The 17,860-nt window shown below is 39.4% G+C and overlaps 2 protein-coding genes and 1 long non-coding RNA gene across 3 annotated transcripts in view; 1 reads left to right on the forward strand and 2 right to left on the reverse strand.

The window, feature by feature from the left end:
* LOC110170958 (forkhead box protein K2-like) overlaps positions 1-4,885 on the reverse strand; it is a 17,209-nt gene extending 12,324 nt beyond the window's left edge. Inside the window, 2 exon segments of the mRNA XM_055152673.1 lie at positions 4,173-4,324; positions 4,832-4,885. Coding sequence (XP_055008648.1) covers positions 4,173-4,324; positions 4,832-4,885 — 206 coding nt within the window.
* Positions 4,886-7,155: 2,270 nt separating this feature from the next.
* On the reverse strand, positions 7,156-7,556 carry LOC129408624 (exopolyphosphatase PRUNE1-like). The gene has a single exon (XM_055152674.1). It carries the CDS (start codon positions 7,534-7,536, stop codon positions 7,156-7,158), a length of 381 nt encoding a protein of 126 aa, XP_055008649.1. The 5' UTR covers positions 7,537-7,556.
* Positions 7,557-9,486: 1,930 nt separating this feature from the next.
* On the forward strand, positions 9,487-13,012 carry LOC129408545 (uncharacterized). The gene is made up of 3 exons (XR_008632009.1): positions 9,487-9,551; positions 9,623-9,775; positions 9,850-13,012. It is a non-coding gene; the product is annotated as an uncharacterized LOC129408545 (long non-coding RNA).
* The last annotated feature ends 4,848 nt before the right edge of the window (positions 13,013-17,860 follow it).

Genomic DNA, 17,860 nt, shown 5'->3' on the forward strand with positions numbered 1-17,860 from the left:
CCAGAAATTTGGTTTGGTCCAGGCTCTGTCGGGGTTGAAAAGGGTGATTTGGCTCCGTCGATGCTTATGACCAATTTCTGGTCAAATGGTCTTGGGTCCTCTGCCGTTAGACTGGATAAATAACCAGGATCAATACCCTTTACGTGTTTTCTCGCTCCGTCCATCATGTTGAATTAGTGTTTCTTGCTGCCGACCAAAATAATTCCCAGCATGCAACGCGCGCTTTTGTCAACAATGAAACTTGCCTATTACTGATGGATATATTTTGTACTCAGTTACTCATTGCTTTGTCATGACTGAACTTGTTGTATATTATTGAATGGCCATTCACTCTGAACTGACTATGGGCCCAGTCAAGCAGAAGTAAACAACAAGGCCAAAAATTCAAGTTAATGCATCTGATATAAAAATGTATTGAACAGATACATATGTACTCTAGTTTATGAAACTGTTGACCTTTTTTCTGGACCATTTTTGGTTCTAAAGTTCCATATGTTTTAAACAGACCATGTATGAAACATGGAACAAACATTATTTCCCAAATTTCAAAGACCTGCAAATCATGTCAATAAATGGATGTATTTTCATCATATCTTGTGTTATTCCATCTTTGAACTGTTGATGAAGGTAAATGATTTAAAAAAAAAAAAAAAAAAAATTATAAAAATGATAAAAAATTTGCTTGGAAGGACTGATATATTTTATAGAAATAGTTTCCTTTCATTTTGAAGTAATATTAAAGTATTCAGAAGAAAAAAGCTGATTAATTATGTAAAATCCTGCACCTTCTACTTGTTTGTACAATTTTCCCTCCATTACTTTTGCCTCCGTTACCATGAACTTTCTTAATAAAAAATCTCATGAGTCAAAAAGTAAGAGGTTTTTCAACCTAATCTTGTACCATATGGTAGAAAACTATATGAAGCAAATATTCAAACCAGTTTGTTAAGGATATGGAAGTGAGAACCAAGAGTTATCACTGTTTGGATTTATTGCCCAAAAAGTGCTGCATATTTCATTCCCTCCGTTGCCGACATGAGTTTTTACATTTTTTGTCAACAACTTGAAAGAATATCACAGGTTTAACTTGACCCTGTTGGAGTGTAACTCTTTCCTACATTCTGATACTTTACTTATTTCAATAGTCCCTCTAGTTTCTGAATAAGAGACATTTGAATGTCAAAAATCTGCCTGTTTCCCTCCGTTACCGCTTGACCGGACCCATATGTTTTATGTTTGTATGTCATTTACTATTTACTATAACATATGGTAGCAAACCAAAACCAGCCTCAGTCTCCTGTCAGTCCCTTCTAGAGCCAAATTCTAGTCTTCTGGTCACTAGCCCATATTACTATATTACTGCTCAATTACCATTTCATTACTGTGTCCCGTTGTGTTTATACTATATCCACCGACACAGGTGTTACATACGACCTGCACACGTCTGATCTCTGAAAACATGAACCATCTCCAACGTGATATACACATAGAACAGACTCAGCATCATCAACATCCCTGTCACAGAAAGAACACTCAGATTCCACTGACTCGTGTCCTTTAGTCCGACAGAAGCAGAACCACATCAAGGCACAAGGAGCAAGCTGTTTTTTTCAGCGTTACAGTTTATGTTAAGTAGCCAGGTGGTTTTAAGTTTAGTTTCTGTAAAACATAAACAAATATGCGCAAAGGGGCTGATGTGGTTATGGTTTATATGTTGTAAAGTTGAGTTTGTCATCACCGGGATATGGCTAATAACCAGGATACTGATGTGCATGGATACACACTCATTTATTTGCTAAATCCGCTTCTGTCTTGTTGTAATGTCACCTGCAGACTTCAGTCTTATTCATACTTTTGGTCTGTTATTATTTACTATTTGCAGCATAATGTCTAGAAATGAGAGGCTAAAAAAAGGAAAGAGAAAAGGAGCTACAGCAGCAGCCCAGGGAAGCAGCTCTGTGCTCTTCTCCTGGACGAAAGTAATGAAGATGAAAGCTCAGAGTCAAGACCAGAATCATGTTCACTGTTTAAGGGCTTTTAAAACTTTCATTTTAATGTTGAACTGTTCCTCTAATTGTATTGAAATATCTTAAACATATTTTATTCACATTTTATTAACATTTCATTTTATTTATGTATTTATTTATAAATAATTAATAAATAATGTAATAAATAATAAATAAATGTATACATTTATTAATAAAAAAAATATATATATTTTTTAAATTTTATTTTATTTACATTCACATTTTATTTATTTAGTCCGCATTTTATTTTGAAATAGTCAAAGTGCTTTGGTGGTACTAAATCAGACATTAAGCTATAATAGTTATTTTATACCAACCATTAGTTATTTCTACGTTACAAGACTTGCAGAAATCTCTGATTACCTTAATAGGCTATTATTAAACCTTAAAAAATAAGCCATTATTAAAGCTATTATTCTATTGTGTACAGCAGGGAAGCAGCTCTAGGTCATCGACCAGCTTGGGAGATGAGGCAGATATAGAAACAGATGAAGCAGAGTCCAAAGCAGAAACAGGTTCAAGCAACGTTCCAGACACAGAAACTGTGCTCTCTGAAGACCAGAAGGAGGGAGAATGAACAAGAAAGGAACGAGCAAGATCCAGATGTATGTGAAAGAGATCACACAATTACACAAATGTTTTTCTCAATAAAAAAAAAAAAAGTATGCGTATTTAGCCTTTTCTCTTTTCCCCTATGTCCACTGGGTCTCTAAAACTGCCGTTTAATATGTATTCATAAGTAGAATATTTGATCATGTCTTTATAGGATGAGCTGGACGACTTTGTGCAGGTGTGGAATGCACACCGCATCAGAACACAACACAATATCACTGCCCCACATGGACGTCCTGCCATAATGTATATGTCTCCTCACCTGTTCAAGTCAACAGATCACATCTGTCAGTCTGATCCCGCTGACGTTCAGAACTGCCAAGAGGAGTGTGTAATGCCGACGATGCTTCCATGTGATGACAGTTTTTGAACTCTGTTTCCTGCTAATGGAGGAACTTGATCTCAATGTCCCAGAGAATGCAGAAAGGAGGAGCCCTTTATCTAAGGCTTAGAGAAGAGATACTACAACTGTTGTGCAGATTCACAGGAAATAACATCACATTTTTACTTTAGTTTATTATTATTTTTTAAACGGTTTACAGTTTTTTACTATTTATATCCCATTTAAGACTTCAGAAAGTTAGTGACAGTCTTGTATCACTTCAACCAAAAACATAATATTATTTAAGAGAAATGTTCAGATACTTTTGAATAAACTGAACTGTAAGCATACTTTGCTTGAAAATGTATTTACCAACAAAAAACACTATGAAACACCTTCCTTTGCAGTCAAGGATTGCCTTGTGTTTGTAAATGTAGTTACAAAAAGTAAAAAAAGAGGTTCTGAAAAGAAAATCACATTATACAAGATAAATACTACTGCATCAGGTCAGTTATGTTTTGTTGAAAGAATACCTTTTGAGAACACAACTAGTATTTACCAGATGTGTCCGAACTTGTGTAGGTAAGAGAAACATCATCTCCACATAAGGGAAAATTACACATGCCACCAAATGTGCATGGAGTAAGTACTGCCAAAAATAAATAAATAAATAAAACACTGTACAACAGTCTTGCATGACCAAGTTCACCTTTTCAATACATCAAAGATTTGTTTGTTTGACTAAACATTAACATTTTTATACCCTACACGCTGTTTCCAACTTTAGATCAGATTCATTTTTAAGTAGTTGGTATCTAAGACACTGACAAACTCTCTTTGAATTTCAGAGTAAGTGCTGTAATGTGCAGGGTATCTGTAACAGTGGGCCACATGTACGTGCCACTGGGCATCTGTGTAAACCCCTGAGATCAGGAAACTCAACATCAGTGTGTGAGACACAGATAATATCAGACCCAGTGGTAAATCACAGAAATGTTAGCAGTTTATCTTTATAAAGTGATCGAATGAATAGTTTCAAGAACTGCATTGTTCAGCTGTGAGAAGGTCGCTTCTCGTCAGATTTAAGTAACGTAATAATGCCTTTTGCAGTTGAAACCTTGGTTTCATACAGGGCTGAAACTGCAGACACAGTTGGAAGCAGACTTTTTAAAGTAAGCTGGGCACTAGCAGCCATCATTTGTAGTACATACACTGGCTCTTGGATTAGCTGTTTTGTGTGCAGTTTGATGTCCTCAGCAGTGTCTCCATCAGGTGCAGTGTGTCCTCCCATTCTGGAAAGCACATCAAGCAGGTCGTCCATCATACTGCCTTCCTTCCAGCACGGTGTTGGCAATGTCTTTTTCTAAAGGAGTAACAAACCTTGTGTAAAATGAATGTATAAAACATTAATTAAAGTGCATAATGAAGAATACAGCAAGTATTACAACATTTATTGACTCATGTAGCAGTATAATTTCATTTTTCAGCTTAAAACAGTACATTTGCCTCAAAAAAGATTCAATCAGCATCTCTGTTGTCACTTTGTTTTCCATGAATGAGGCACACTGTAAAATGACAATGACAACTTGATTAGAAAGAATCCATGATCTTTGTATCCCTTCCACAGAGTTCTACCTATTGCCTCCCATTCCTCTTTCCCATATTTAGACTGAAGTGCTGGGACATATTCCGCTTCCCCATCCGCACAATTCCGAAAAAAAAAAAAAAAAAAAAACAGGAGTAGGCATCCCTGGCACCCAGTTTCACGATTCATACGACTGTCCAATGTTGACGTCATGTGGCATTTCATTCTCTTTAAAGTCAAAAATCTTGAAAATGAAACTGGCAAGAGGACCTTTCTTTGACTCACCTGCAGTGAAAAACAGTTCCTTTCCCAACTTGATGTTGACTTGATGGTCTTCATAGCCGATAGTTTTTTGAACTATTAACTTTCTTGTCCCACCCCCACATCTGGTTCACACTGGCTTTTTATTGTGTATAAATCCCAGCAATGAATATACATTAGTTAAACTGCTGCTCTGAGCCTTGTCATTTTGGTCTTAAAATAATCGTATGAACCCGCTCCGGTTCTGAAATATTGCAGAACTATACACAGGGCTACTTTGCTTTATTGCTTAATCACTCCATGCTCCATGCACTCTTATGCCACAACCTTAAAATGTTCAAAAGAAAGTCATATGTAACAGCAACAACAGGTTTTCATCTACAATTAAATGTTGCAGCATTAGGCCTGATGACTGACTTATATTGGCTTTCTCTTTCTTTTTGGAGGCATCATTTCGTTTTCTGACTGGAGGTCTGAGGTGGTGCAGGTCAAAGCCTTGTTGAGGGTTTGCCTGGCTTCAAGGTAGTGTGCTAAAAAAAACAAAAAAAAAAACATGCAAAACTATTACGCAAGTTATATTGTAAGGATGAAACACTTTAAACTATATTGTGGCTCACTGTTAACTCAAACTCATTTAACATTTAATATTGAAATTCACAGTCAATAAAGTCATGTTTAGTCCTGACTGAGAACCAGCAGGACACTGGTCCCTGAAGTGTTTGTGTGTGTTTGTGTACGTGTGTGTTTGTCTTTGTCTTTTTGTGTGTGTGTGTGTGTGTGTGTGTGTGTGTATGTGTGTGAGTGAGATGAGGCTTTGCTTTCCCAGGCAAAAGAATCCATGGCACATCATCTACTAAAATATTACCAATTAATTGATGCTCTACTTGGAATACCTCAAGGCGCCCTAGTGTTCCCCAGGACACTTGCTGAAAATCAACAAGAGGCCACTTGCCATGTACCATAGTAATTCAAGGCCTTACCACGTTTTTATTATGCGCACATCAACGTCGCTCCAGTCCTCTCCAGGCACTTCCTGCATTTTTGCTGCCCTCGTGACCCGCCCATCTTTTAAATATGGTGGCCACAAGCGCTCCCCATCGCTGACCCAGTTTGCTGGGGCAACTGCCACCGTCTTATTAATTGCAAATTCAATTAGATGATACATTGTGAAACACTGAAAGAAAAAGCAAAAACACAGTTACAACTGAATCATATATGTGTATTTAAAGTGACTAATTACTTACTTACACTATTTACAGATTGGAATATAAAAAAGTTAAAGTAAGAGTAAGTTCTAACTAAGTCCCCAGCACAAGTATAAACAAAAAGTCAACAAAACAAAAACAAACCCAGATGGTTTTATGGCGCTGACCACTCGCCAGTCACAAAGTAGGTTCTAGTGATTTAGCTGGGGGAAGCTAACCCCACACACAGTCTCCCAACTCTGCCGGATGCAGTTTAATGTCAATACCCAGGACAAGAAAATAAAATCAAAATGTGTGAAACAGAGGCATAGCCACAGAATGACCCCTGTATGGTAAAAAGCACAATTTTATGGGTGATATCCTGAAATCTAGCAGACTTAAAAGATTTAGATAGGCTAGATACTTGAAATATTTAAAAGTCAGATTCAAACAGATAGGAAAAACACTATGATTTTTCTGTATATTCTTTGTATACCACAAACACACTGCACAATATTACAGATCTCACACTCTCACTGTCCACTTCTCACATGATATTTCACTGAACTGTCTCAACAGTGGATAAGTTAGCAAGAGGGCCAACAAAATGCTCCTTTTTCAATATGACTGTTGTAGCCGTGGTAATAAAAGTCCGGAGCTGGGGTTGCAGTTTAGGTGATTTATTTAACAAACTCGAGAAAAGGGAAGTGACCGGGACAAAACACAAACAACCATAGGACAGCAGGGACAGTAGCTAACTGTAAAAAACAAAAAACCCAAAATTACAAAAAACTGACAAACTCGATAAACTTTAATGATTTAAAAACAATTTAAAATATTGCTACCTGCGTTGTACTCCCCACACAGCTCCCCATAGCACCGTCCCAGGTTTCTTTTAAAAACAGCGTGGCCGCCCTAACACACAACAATTCATTTTTTAAAATACAGTTTCATTCACACACACACAAACCATTTAAAAACCCACCAGTATCGTCAGCCAAACGCACGCACACGTGGGTCCAGTGGTCCACCCGGCCACCCACGGAAACTGACACCTCCCGGGCACACAGCCAACTTCCCCTTAAATTCTACCTGGCTGTGGCCCAGCAGCGACACCCCGTGGTACCACCCACTACTGGCGGCCACGCTGTTTATAAATAGTAATTAAGTTCTGGTCCAGTCCTGGTTCAGTCTGGTCTGGAGCTCTGTGGGGCTCAGTCCTCGGTCCAGGGGGCATCCTTCCACCAGACTGTTGACCGGAGTGGGTGGGACCACGAGTTCCTGACCGCCGCGCCACAGGAAGTCCTTCAGCAGCGGCAGCAGCTTCTTCCTGGACGCCACGCTGTTCCCTTGGTGGAAGGCGGTGACGTGTGGATGGACACAGCTGATTGGCCGAAGGTCCAGGGCGGAGTTTTCTGCCTGTTCCAGGTAAAGACTCACCTGCTCTCTGATTGGCTGGCTGAGACTGAACACTCCGAGCTCTCTGATTGGTCGCTGGGTCGCAGTGAAAGAGATTGACATGAGCAGGAGCGAATCAAATCCCATCTTCTGAGTGAAGGCCGAGAGCTCCGTTTTTTTTTTTTTTTTGTCTGTATAAGTAGCTCTCATATGGGAATAAAGAAAATGAATCGAGGGTACCATGTTTTTGAACGTCACATGGCAAATGGACCAAAGCATGGATGTTGTACACAATTAGGTCATTACCATATATGCGGCCAAAGAAGTTAACAAAACAGTTCAAAAGTGTATGGGCGTAATTTGCATGGCATGTTAATGTGGCAACCGAGGGGTTCAACACTCCGGGAAATGTTAAGTTTTATGATGAGTTGCTGCAACAACGCCACCCCAAGTCTAGTTGGGGAAATGAAATCTAAATGTAAGGCACACAGGTAAGCATATCATTAAGGGAGAGAGCCAGGTTCCATCATTTACACAAATCTTTATTTATTTCTATTTTAAAAGACAGATTTAAGTGGTTTAAAAGTAGCTACACTGTAACCCCACTATTTTTTCAGCATAACAAATCAAGCTATCATTGCTTATAATTTCATATTTTTACAAAGGCGGGACCATTACTAAAGTAAACAAGTAGTAAATGCTCATATAATCAGGTATCTGCCTGCACTATTCATTCTAAGTGGTGATAGCTCAGGTGTTTAGGTTTTATACGCGGTGGGAGGGGCTTGTGAGCTGAACAGCCGAGAAGACGGCAGAATCACGGTCCTTTTGAATGAGTGTCTGACTTGGTAAGTACACAGATGTTTCACTGCTAACATTACGTCTTATGTGTCTTTTGATGTCTAAATTCGCCCAAAGAGTCACAGCTGAAGTTATAAAATGCATTTTGCTGCGAAACGACTACAGCCCCGAATATCATCGTTAGCATTGAGCGTGGCAGCATGGCGTGGAAATACAAATTGCAAGCGCTCAACTTCATGCTGTAAACTTGTATTTTGATGCAAAACGTTTTGGAGTTATCTTGAACTAAATTATCCGGTACTTAATTGTACTTTAGCTGTGCTAGCTGTGTTCGCTTGTAGCTTTATGTGATCTACGCCCGCCATTAAACAACACGTCTTTGGTGCAGCCGTGCAGGCAAAAACTTAATTTACATGGTCAGATATAGCACACAGCTGTAGACACGGCTCGTCTCTCTCTCCAGCGCTTAAGTGTTCGCTACGGTGTCGGGGCATGTGTGAGGTAAACGGGGGAGAAATGTGACAAGTGCGCGCAGCCACCGGAGCAGAGCGGCCGCACGAGAAAGTTCTGTCCGGAAGAGCTGCGCCTCCCGTACACTGACTGCGAGGCGGGTTAAAGTCGAGTTCGGTGCAGTTGTACTACTAGCATTACACTGATTGCGCTCTCTGGGAGAGAGGGAGCGAGTGTGTGTAGATTTGCTCTATTACATATAAAGAGTAGACTCCGAACAGGCTGTCTGAGCGCGAGAAATGCGGCCGCCATCTTGGGCAGGGCGTCTTATCGACAGACGTAAACCTAAACACTTGAGCTTGTATGCGTTTTCTTGTTCTAAAGTGGCTCATGAGAGTAGGGCTCGGGGAATTACTTTTTTGCAAATAACATTGATTATTTTTATTTGTTGGGATTTGTAAATTCAACATTAAAGTACTGTATTTTTGTCCACTTACGAAATGTAATATTAGTTGGCTAAATGTTTAGTGTCAGCTTCGGATGTTAATGTATTTATGATCTCTCTCTGTTTGGTGACGTTTAAAACAGCACTTTAAGACCTGTGAGTTGGATTGGGGACAAGGTGTAAATTCATAAAAATCTTTAATAAAAGCCCAAAATATGTAAGATCTACATACATTTATATTTATTGTTGGAAGCCAAATCTATCTATTTATATTTAAAATGGCTAATATTTTATATCATCCATCTGTGTGTGTTCTGAAAAGCTCAAAATTCCTACATCAGTACATTTTCTTCTGTTAAATCCACAATAAATAATACAATTTGCCTAATTTATTTATTTATTCGAAACAGCACCACCAGTTGGCGTTCTCATGAAACGCTGGCCAGCTCTGTTTTCACAAGAACAGGTAAATCGTAACATTTTCTTGGTTCACTATTATTTTTCAGTATGGTTTGCTCATTGTATGTGTGTTTTTAGATTTGCCTAGAGTTCAGAAGAATAGTTGGAAAGGACTTGAAGCAGGGGTTTTATTCTTCTCTTGATTTGCATACTCCCCGTCTTCTGGAAATGTTTAAATGCAAAAAAGGAACTGTGGGTGCCAAATTGTCCTCACTTTTGGAACAAATGCAGGTAATGACTTTAGGGTGAAGCGATAAGCGAAATAAAGATTGCAATCAATACTAACCTTTTTTTTTATCTGTCAGTCACAAGATCCAACAGAAAAACGCACTGTGGCGCTCCAAGGACTTCCTCATGTTCTAGGAGACCATCCTGAGGAGTTTCTCAAAGCAAGCTTTGTAAGTTCTCATTCTATTTCTTGCCATCTCCAACTCTCTTTAACTCAATCTCTCTCTCTCTCTCTCTGGCTAGCTCTTTCTCTAGCGCCATATATTTTCCCTGTTTCTGATTATCTCTCGCTCTAGCCATCTCCAACTCTTTCTATGCATTTATCTCTGACTCTCTTGCTATCTCTCTGTGTCTTTGTCTAGCTGTATCTCAAACTCCCCATCTCTCTATATCTCTAACCATCTCTAACTATCTCGCTAACTCTTTTTCTGTCTCTTTTACTCTATTCATCTCCTTTTCTCTAGTTGGTTTTCTAACTCGTATATAAATTTAACTCTCTTACCCTAACTCTCTGGCTCTTTTCTCTATCTCTTTAACCATCTATCTTTCTCTAGCCAACTTTTTCTCTCCATCTCTTTAACTATCAGTCTCTTTCTCTATTTGGCTCTTTAACGCAAAATCATTTTAACTACCTAGCTATGTCTTGTCTCTCTTGCTATCTTTCTAACTCTTACTATCTTGTCAACTATATCTCTGCCTAGCTAACTTTCTCTGTCACTCTTTCTCTGTTGCTCTTTCTCTGTCTCTCGCTCCTGTCTCGCTCTGTCGCTTCTTTATACTCCTATTCACCCATGTGCAGTATTAATTGTATATTTTGTTAAATGTACTTTTGAATTTGTAACACTCCTCTGTTCCTCTCTAGCAGTGGTTCTCAAACTTTTTCAGTCTTAACCTCTAAAATAACAACTTTAGGCATTCACGACCCCCAAACATAAAATGCAGGTTTACAACGAAGTGTTGAAGTAGCTTTATGTTTTATGTTTTTTTTATTTTAAGAATACAGGCCTAGATTAATTAATTTTGTAAGCCTTCAAATGGGAATCTACATTTGCCACTCCATATAAAACCTTCTTTAAGACGTATCATTTTAAAATTTTCATTCATACCTTCTGGGGACCATCAGAACTCTTTTCGCCCTTACCTCATAGGTAAGGGTGGGCAAACGGGATGGTAAAATGGTCTCTAATTGAACAGAGAGCTGCATTAAACTGAGAAAAAGGTGAAATCACGATATGACCATTTCATCAAAAAAGCAGATTGTCACAGATTTGAGATCATGTTTCAATTATCACCAAATTGCTCAGCCCTACTCATAGGGGTTGAGAATCACTGCTCTATAGGATAGGTTTTATATTCCACAAATGATTTTCTTAGCTACATTTTAAATTTCAAAGAGTGAATGTTGAGACGACGCATTGCTCTGGAACCAAACAATACCATTTAGTTACTTTATTCTTTATTGTAGGACAGCGATGAGTCTGTAATGTAGGTTGACCGTGAGCGGCTTGGGGTTCAGTGAGCAAGGTAAAAAACAAATCCAGACACAGACCGGTACTTGTGGTCCACAGTTTACTTTTGTTTTTTCAATGATTACAAAAGTGCAAGTGCAAAAAGTGCAGGGTGCAAACCGGAGGCAGGCAGCAGTTTCCTCTCCAGCAGCAGAACCCAGACTGATCTTGAAGGCGCCTTTTATGCCGGTCCTACTGATTGGATAAAACCACTATGCTAAAACAGGGATGGTTAAAATTATCATTAGCGTAAAATTAAAACCTAAACCTCCATAAAACAACCCAAAACCCAGATAACTATTAAAACCACCAACTATATACATAAAAACCCTAAAACCATTACACCAATTAAATGTTAAAACCCATAACCAATAAAATACCAAACCTAAAACCCCTGTACAAAATGTTACACGTGGTCCAGCCCGGAACCATAAAGAGGGAGCTCGTTTCCGGGGGACTCTTTTCACACCTGGACAGAAGATAAAAAGGGGAGGTAAGTAAAAGCAGATCCACCATTCATTAAAACACAATAAAATACACTAAACACATCAACACTTAAAACATTCTAAAACAGATATTGCACCATATTTATTGCACAAAGTCAATTTAAAATGTAATTTATTATTGTCTCCCTTTTCCTCCAGGGACAAGCAACTTCCAATTAAAGTGCTGTGCCTCAGGAATAAAAAATGGTTAAAGGAAAGCCAATAAATATTTTTTAAAACCAATTGTGTGCAATTTATTTTGTGATGTGCAAATATGTTAAAAGTGCTGTGTGCTAGGAAAGTGTAGTGTTTTAAAGTGCTCTAGTGAAAGGTGAAGGTGCTAAGTGTGGTTCTGGGGTAACAAACCAGCCTGTTTGTTACAGAGTCCTTCGATCAAACTGACATTGGAATCCTGATGCTCTTTAAAGAAAGTGGATCCCCATCTCTTCGACCTTCAAGTCTAAAAATTGTCATTGAGGGTCAAGTTGTAATGGACAATTTGTCCAACCTCCCAGAGACTATCTGCCTCCTTTTTGGTCTCACGTACGGACTGCATCTCGACTATCCTAAAAGGTTCCGAAATACACTTTTGTTCATTCAGCAGGTTTTCTTCTCTTTGGGAAACACTGAGTTGAGGTCAAGAATTCAAACCCTGAAAAACCAACTACAAGTGTAAGCCATTTGTGACTAGCTTATTGTTCCAAATCAGTTTCAACTAAGAATGGTTTTAGTTCCATAAGTTTTGTGATTAAGCAACCATTTACTTCATATAAAAGTATCACTTTATAAAAGATTGAACTAAAAAGATCTTAATTTGTTTGAAAACTTTTTTCCTTTAGTTATTACAATTATATTTTGATCAGAACTTTTTTTTTACCTAATTTGTAGTTTTGCTGGTAAATGGTTTAAAAAAAAAAAAAAAAAACTTATGCTGCTATATACTGTGTTGTGCAATACACAAGGTAAAGGTTCAAACTGTTTGTAAAATCCAACATATGTATTTTATTTTTGTTGTATGTTGGTGGCTAAAACGCAAACTAAAAGTTGACTTTTAGTTTGTAAATTTATTTGATTTGCTGCCATTGCCTTGATTTTTACATGAGAAAAAAACTTTTAGAACAGTGTTTTAAAATGGCACTTTTAATTAAAAGGTAAAGTTACAGCAATGTTTAAGACTGTTGTATTGTACAATGTTAACTGTATTCAGAGTTGAATGCATTATTTTTGCAATAAACAAAAGAAACTTATTGTGCTTGGTTTTCTTAAAAAGATCAGTAATAAACACCATAATTAACTAGTATTAAAATTGTAATAAAACAAGGCAACCAGAATGTGTTTAGAAAGTTATAATTGCTTAAAAAGATAATTATTAGTTACTAATAAACATTAGTTTTTGTAAGTTAATTACTTGTAAATACTAGTAGTTACAATCTTAGTTTGTTAGTATTTGTTTTCTTGCACTCAAAATTGTGTGTTGTGAAAACTTGATTTGTTTAGTTTTTGTTTCTGCAAAAACTCAACATCTCGTTGCAACGGGTTACCCTGGGAGTTTAAGTAATGATTACTAATTCGGGTTTACAGTGGGAGAACGAGTACACAATATTGAAAATGCAAACCAAAACCCGAAGCAAAACTAAAGCAAAACAAAACAGAAAAACAAAGATAAAACAAAACAAAGCAAATGTGAAGCAGAGGTACAACAAAACAAAGCAAAGGTAAAACAAAACAGCAGAGGTAAAACAAAACAAAGCAAAACAGCAGAGGTGGTGTGCTCACGCCGCTGCAGGCCCCCGCTGACACCTAGAAAATTAAGTTTTGGGATTAAAATCGGAGCCTGCAGTGCAAGGATCTGGGCTAAACATACCGTGGTTGAAAGTGACAGTGCGCAGTCCCCAGGCTGAATCGAAGGCAACTCTACACAGAATAACTGCGTCCAGACGTGGTCCAAACAATGTGGACCGACACACACTACAAATATACAATTTAGAGAGTGGTTTGGCACAGGTAAGCACGTGATAGTAGGGTTTTGGTTACCTGCCGCTGCGGTTTAAGGGACACGGCGGCGCACCGCCAAGCGCAATGGGGAGGGACTCACTCGGCTCACCCGTGGAGCTGCAGAGAGACACCGGTAAAAGTATGGGCATGGATGAATGAGTGGAAGAGTATAGGGCGTGCATTACCTTATCAGGGGAGATGAAAGCGCGCCCTAGGTGCTCTGTGATTCAGAGGAGCGAGGGACAGATGTGGTGAGAAGCACCAGCCAAACAGCGGCCAAACAACGACCAAGCAGTGGCACTGAAAGGAAACGTGATTGGAAATTTGGATGTAACGGACATGGAATTTACGAAGCGGAAGTTACCTGAGCTGGAGGACAGGGCGGCCACAAGGAAAGGCCCGGAAGAGCGTGTGAGCCAAAAGGGGGAATGACTGAGAAGGGAGCGCTTAAATAGCCCACCAGCGCAGCGCCACGGAACGCCAGGAAAGAGCACCTGCAGCCTAGACCCTCAAAGGGAGGCGTGGTCAGTCTGAGCGACCTGCCAGGTCCATCAGGCTGACCACGCCTACAGGAAGTAACAACAGCTGATATACGACACGTCACCACCAACACCGGTGACAGTTCTGAAGATGGCTTGCAGCTAGCAGCCGAAACATGTCAACAAGGTAAATACGCTTTACTGCATTGTCTTTAAAAAATAACCCAAGAAGTTAAAGTATATAAGAAGACATAATGAACATCTTTTGCTTAATAAGAAGAAGATTTGGACAAAGAGGTGTCAAAGCACTTCGCCATTTGGAGAGGCTGGAAAAAGCGCGCGCATGCTATAATAACCACCTACACTTCAACCTCCGATGCAGAGACGAGAACATCACACCAGCAAGCATTAACATCAAGACCCCGACCCCAACCCATAATGCAAAACAAATCATTAACAAGGCCAAGAAAGAACTGTTAAAGGAAAGAATTAGGATCATTGTCAACAAGCAGAGAAACATCGAACAGGAACTAAGGGACGAAAAGGAGAAATACGGACGGCTTTTCCCCATGGAAGAAGAGGCACAGCGACAGGTTAGCGAACACTTAGAACAAACATACGAATTGGAATTTAAAATAACAAAGGACACAAAACACCGTAAAATCGAAACCTCACTAACAAAAAATAAAGATAAATCGGTATGTAACTTAACACAGCGTAAAATCACAGAAACAGAAACAAACGCACTTGCACGAGGACTTAACTTTGCCACCACCCCAAACAAAATCCCCATAGAAGAATACATTTTAGCCACGGAGTTAGCATGCCAAAAAATACCAAACCAGGGACAAAAAGCAGAGCTACGCAATACAGTGACAGGGATCCTAAAAACAGCCAAGTTACCGAGAAGCAATATAACCAAGGAGGAGAGGAAAGCCATTAATCACATGAGAAAAGACAATACAATCACTATTCTACCCGCAGATAAAGGCAGGACAACAGTTATATTGGACACAAAAACATACGAACAAAAAATGCAAACACTACTCGCAGACACCGACACCTACAAAATTATCACAAAGAACCCGACAGAAGAAAAGAAACGAGCCCTGAAAACATTACTCAAATCGCTATTAGAACAGAAAAAAATCACCCGAGAAGCATACAACGACCTAATCCCTACAGCCAGCATCACCCCGCGCATTTACGGAACCCCGAAAATCCACAAAAAAGACATGCCGCTCCGCCCGATAGTTGATAGCATAGGTTCAGTCACATACAATTTATCCAAAGCCCTGGTCGAAATAATAAAACCACTCATTGGTCAAACAAAATTCCACTGCAAGAACGCAAAACAATTGGCACAGGATCTAAAAAACATCACAGTAGCACCGGACGAAATACTCATCTCACACGACGTCATATCACTGTTCACTAAAACACCCGTGGATGTCACACTATGTATAGTACAGGAAAAACTTAAAAAGGACAGAACTCTCAAAAAACGCACAAATCTCACAGTCGATGACATTTCACAATTATTACGTTTCGTGGCCAAATCAACATACTTCCAATACAATAGCACCATTTACCGACAGAAAAGAGGGGTTTGCAATGGGAGATCCACTATCCGCAATAATGAGCAGTTTTTTCATGGAGGACCTGGAACAGAAAGCTTTCAACACCGCACCACCACAATGCCGTTTAACATTTTGGAAACGCTATGTAGATGACATCCTAGAAAAAATACAGCAAGGACACACTCAAGAACTCACAGACCATCTGAACACACAAGACGACACAGGAAACATTCAATTCACTCACGAGGAGGAAAAAGACGGAGCAATACCTTTTCTGGACATTAAAATCCAACACATCGCAGATGGCAGCATTAAAATCACAATATACCGGAAACCCACACACACTGACCAATATTTACTCTGGACATCCGAACACCCCACTGCACACAAACTTTCAGTAGTAAGAACATTATTCGAACGGGCCACACTCATCACAGACCGACAGGGAGGAAGAGGAGAGACACATCATACAAACACTCAAACAATGTCAATATCCCAGCTGAGCCATAAACAAAGGCAGACAACAAGTTATCAATAAAACCAACAAACCCCAGAAAAAAACAACAATCCAACACAGGGCAGCAGGACAAAAACATAGTCACACTACCATACATCAGAGGAATAACCGAACCATCCAGAGCCATGAAAAAACACAACATTAGCACTGTAGTAAAACCAGACACAAAACTCCGTCAACAGCTCGTACACCCCAAGGACAAAATCCCACAAGAACAAAAATGCAATGCCATCTACGAAATTCAATGCAAATCATGCAATAAATCACACATAGGGGAAACAGGCCGGGCATTTCACATCCGAAAAAAGGAACACCAAAAGGAATGCGAGAAGGAAACGTCAGGGAGACTCACCAGAACACAAAAAGACAAAGCAGAACAGGAAAACCTAAAATCCGCCATATCAGACACTGTAAAAGGAACAACCACATTCTGGATTGGGACGGGACTCGGGTCATTGGAAAACAACAAGTTCAAACGCTGGATCAAGGAGGCCATTGAAATCAGGAAACGAGGCACGGACAGCATTAACCGTGATGATGGAGCGTTCCTCCTTTCACACACCTGGGACACCCTCCTCCAGAGACACCGGGCGACGGGAGGCGTGGTCAGTCTGAGCGACCTGCCAGGTCCATCAGGCTGACCACGCCTACAGGAAGTAACAACAGCTGATATACGACACGTCACACCGGTGACAGTTCTGAAGATGCAGCCGAAACATGTCAACAAGGTAAACACACTTTACTGCATTGTCTTTAAAAAGAACCCAAGAAGTTAAACTAGACCCTCAAAGCCGGTCTTGCCACATTAACTTGGGGATTCACTAATATAGCAATGCTACAAAAAAGAAGCATGACATTTTCCTACATTGCTTTGTCCAAAAATGGGGAAAGCATCACGGGGCCTGTGTACAGGAGGAATTGTCTAAATTCTGTTGCCTTCCATCTGTCTAGATCCCGAAGAGAGCGAGGTTTTCTGGCAAATTCAACAAGGACAAAGGGACGCATTTCAACTAATTTCTGGGACATTTTTTCAACAATATGGGCAGGGATGCGAAAATTTAAAGGCCCTCGCATCCAGATGTTCAGCAATCTCCTCATAACTCCCAAACAAACCAAATGCATATAATCTAGGGGAAATCCAGAAACCATTCCAATTTGGCAGCCATGAAATGGATGTGGCCCTTCATGGTGATAAACCATGTTCTCAAACGAAATGTCTGTCCTTAAAGCATAGTCCGTAGTGTCAAAAGTCATTCGTCTATTTATGTATAGTCCAGGCACATTTGTCACAGCCATGATAGGCATTGTGATCCTTCACATTTTTGACAAAGCACCTTGCAGGGGTGTCACATATAACAGCATCCAATTTAAGTTTTAATGTCTTGCCACCAAATTCAAATCCTTTCTCTAGGGGTTTTTAACTCAAATACAAAATCTGCAAGAAATTTGTGAGCGGAATTAGAACATTTGTTCTATTATTTATTTATTTATTTATTCCTAATTAAGTCAATTTTGGGCACCTAT

The sequence above is a fragment of the Boleophthalmus pectinirostris genome, unplaced genomic scaffold (assembly GCF_026225935.1).
Source record: "Boleophthalmus pectinirostris isolate CB_2022bp ecotype Guang Dong unplaced genomic scaffold, ASM2622593v1 HiC_scaffold_17, whole genome shotgun sequence".
NCBI classification, from domain to species: Eukaryota; Metazoa; Chordata; class Actinopteri; order Gobiiformes; family Gobiidae; genus Boleophthalmus; species Boleophthalmus pectinirostris.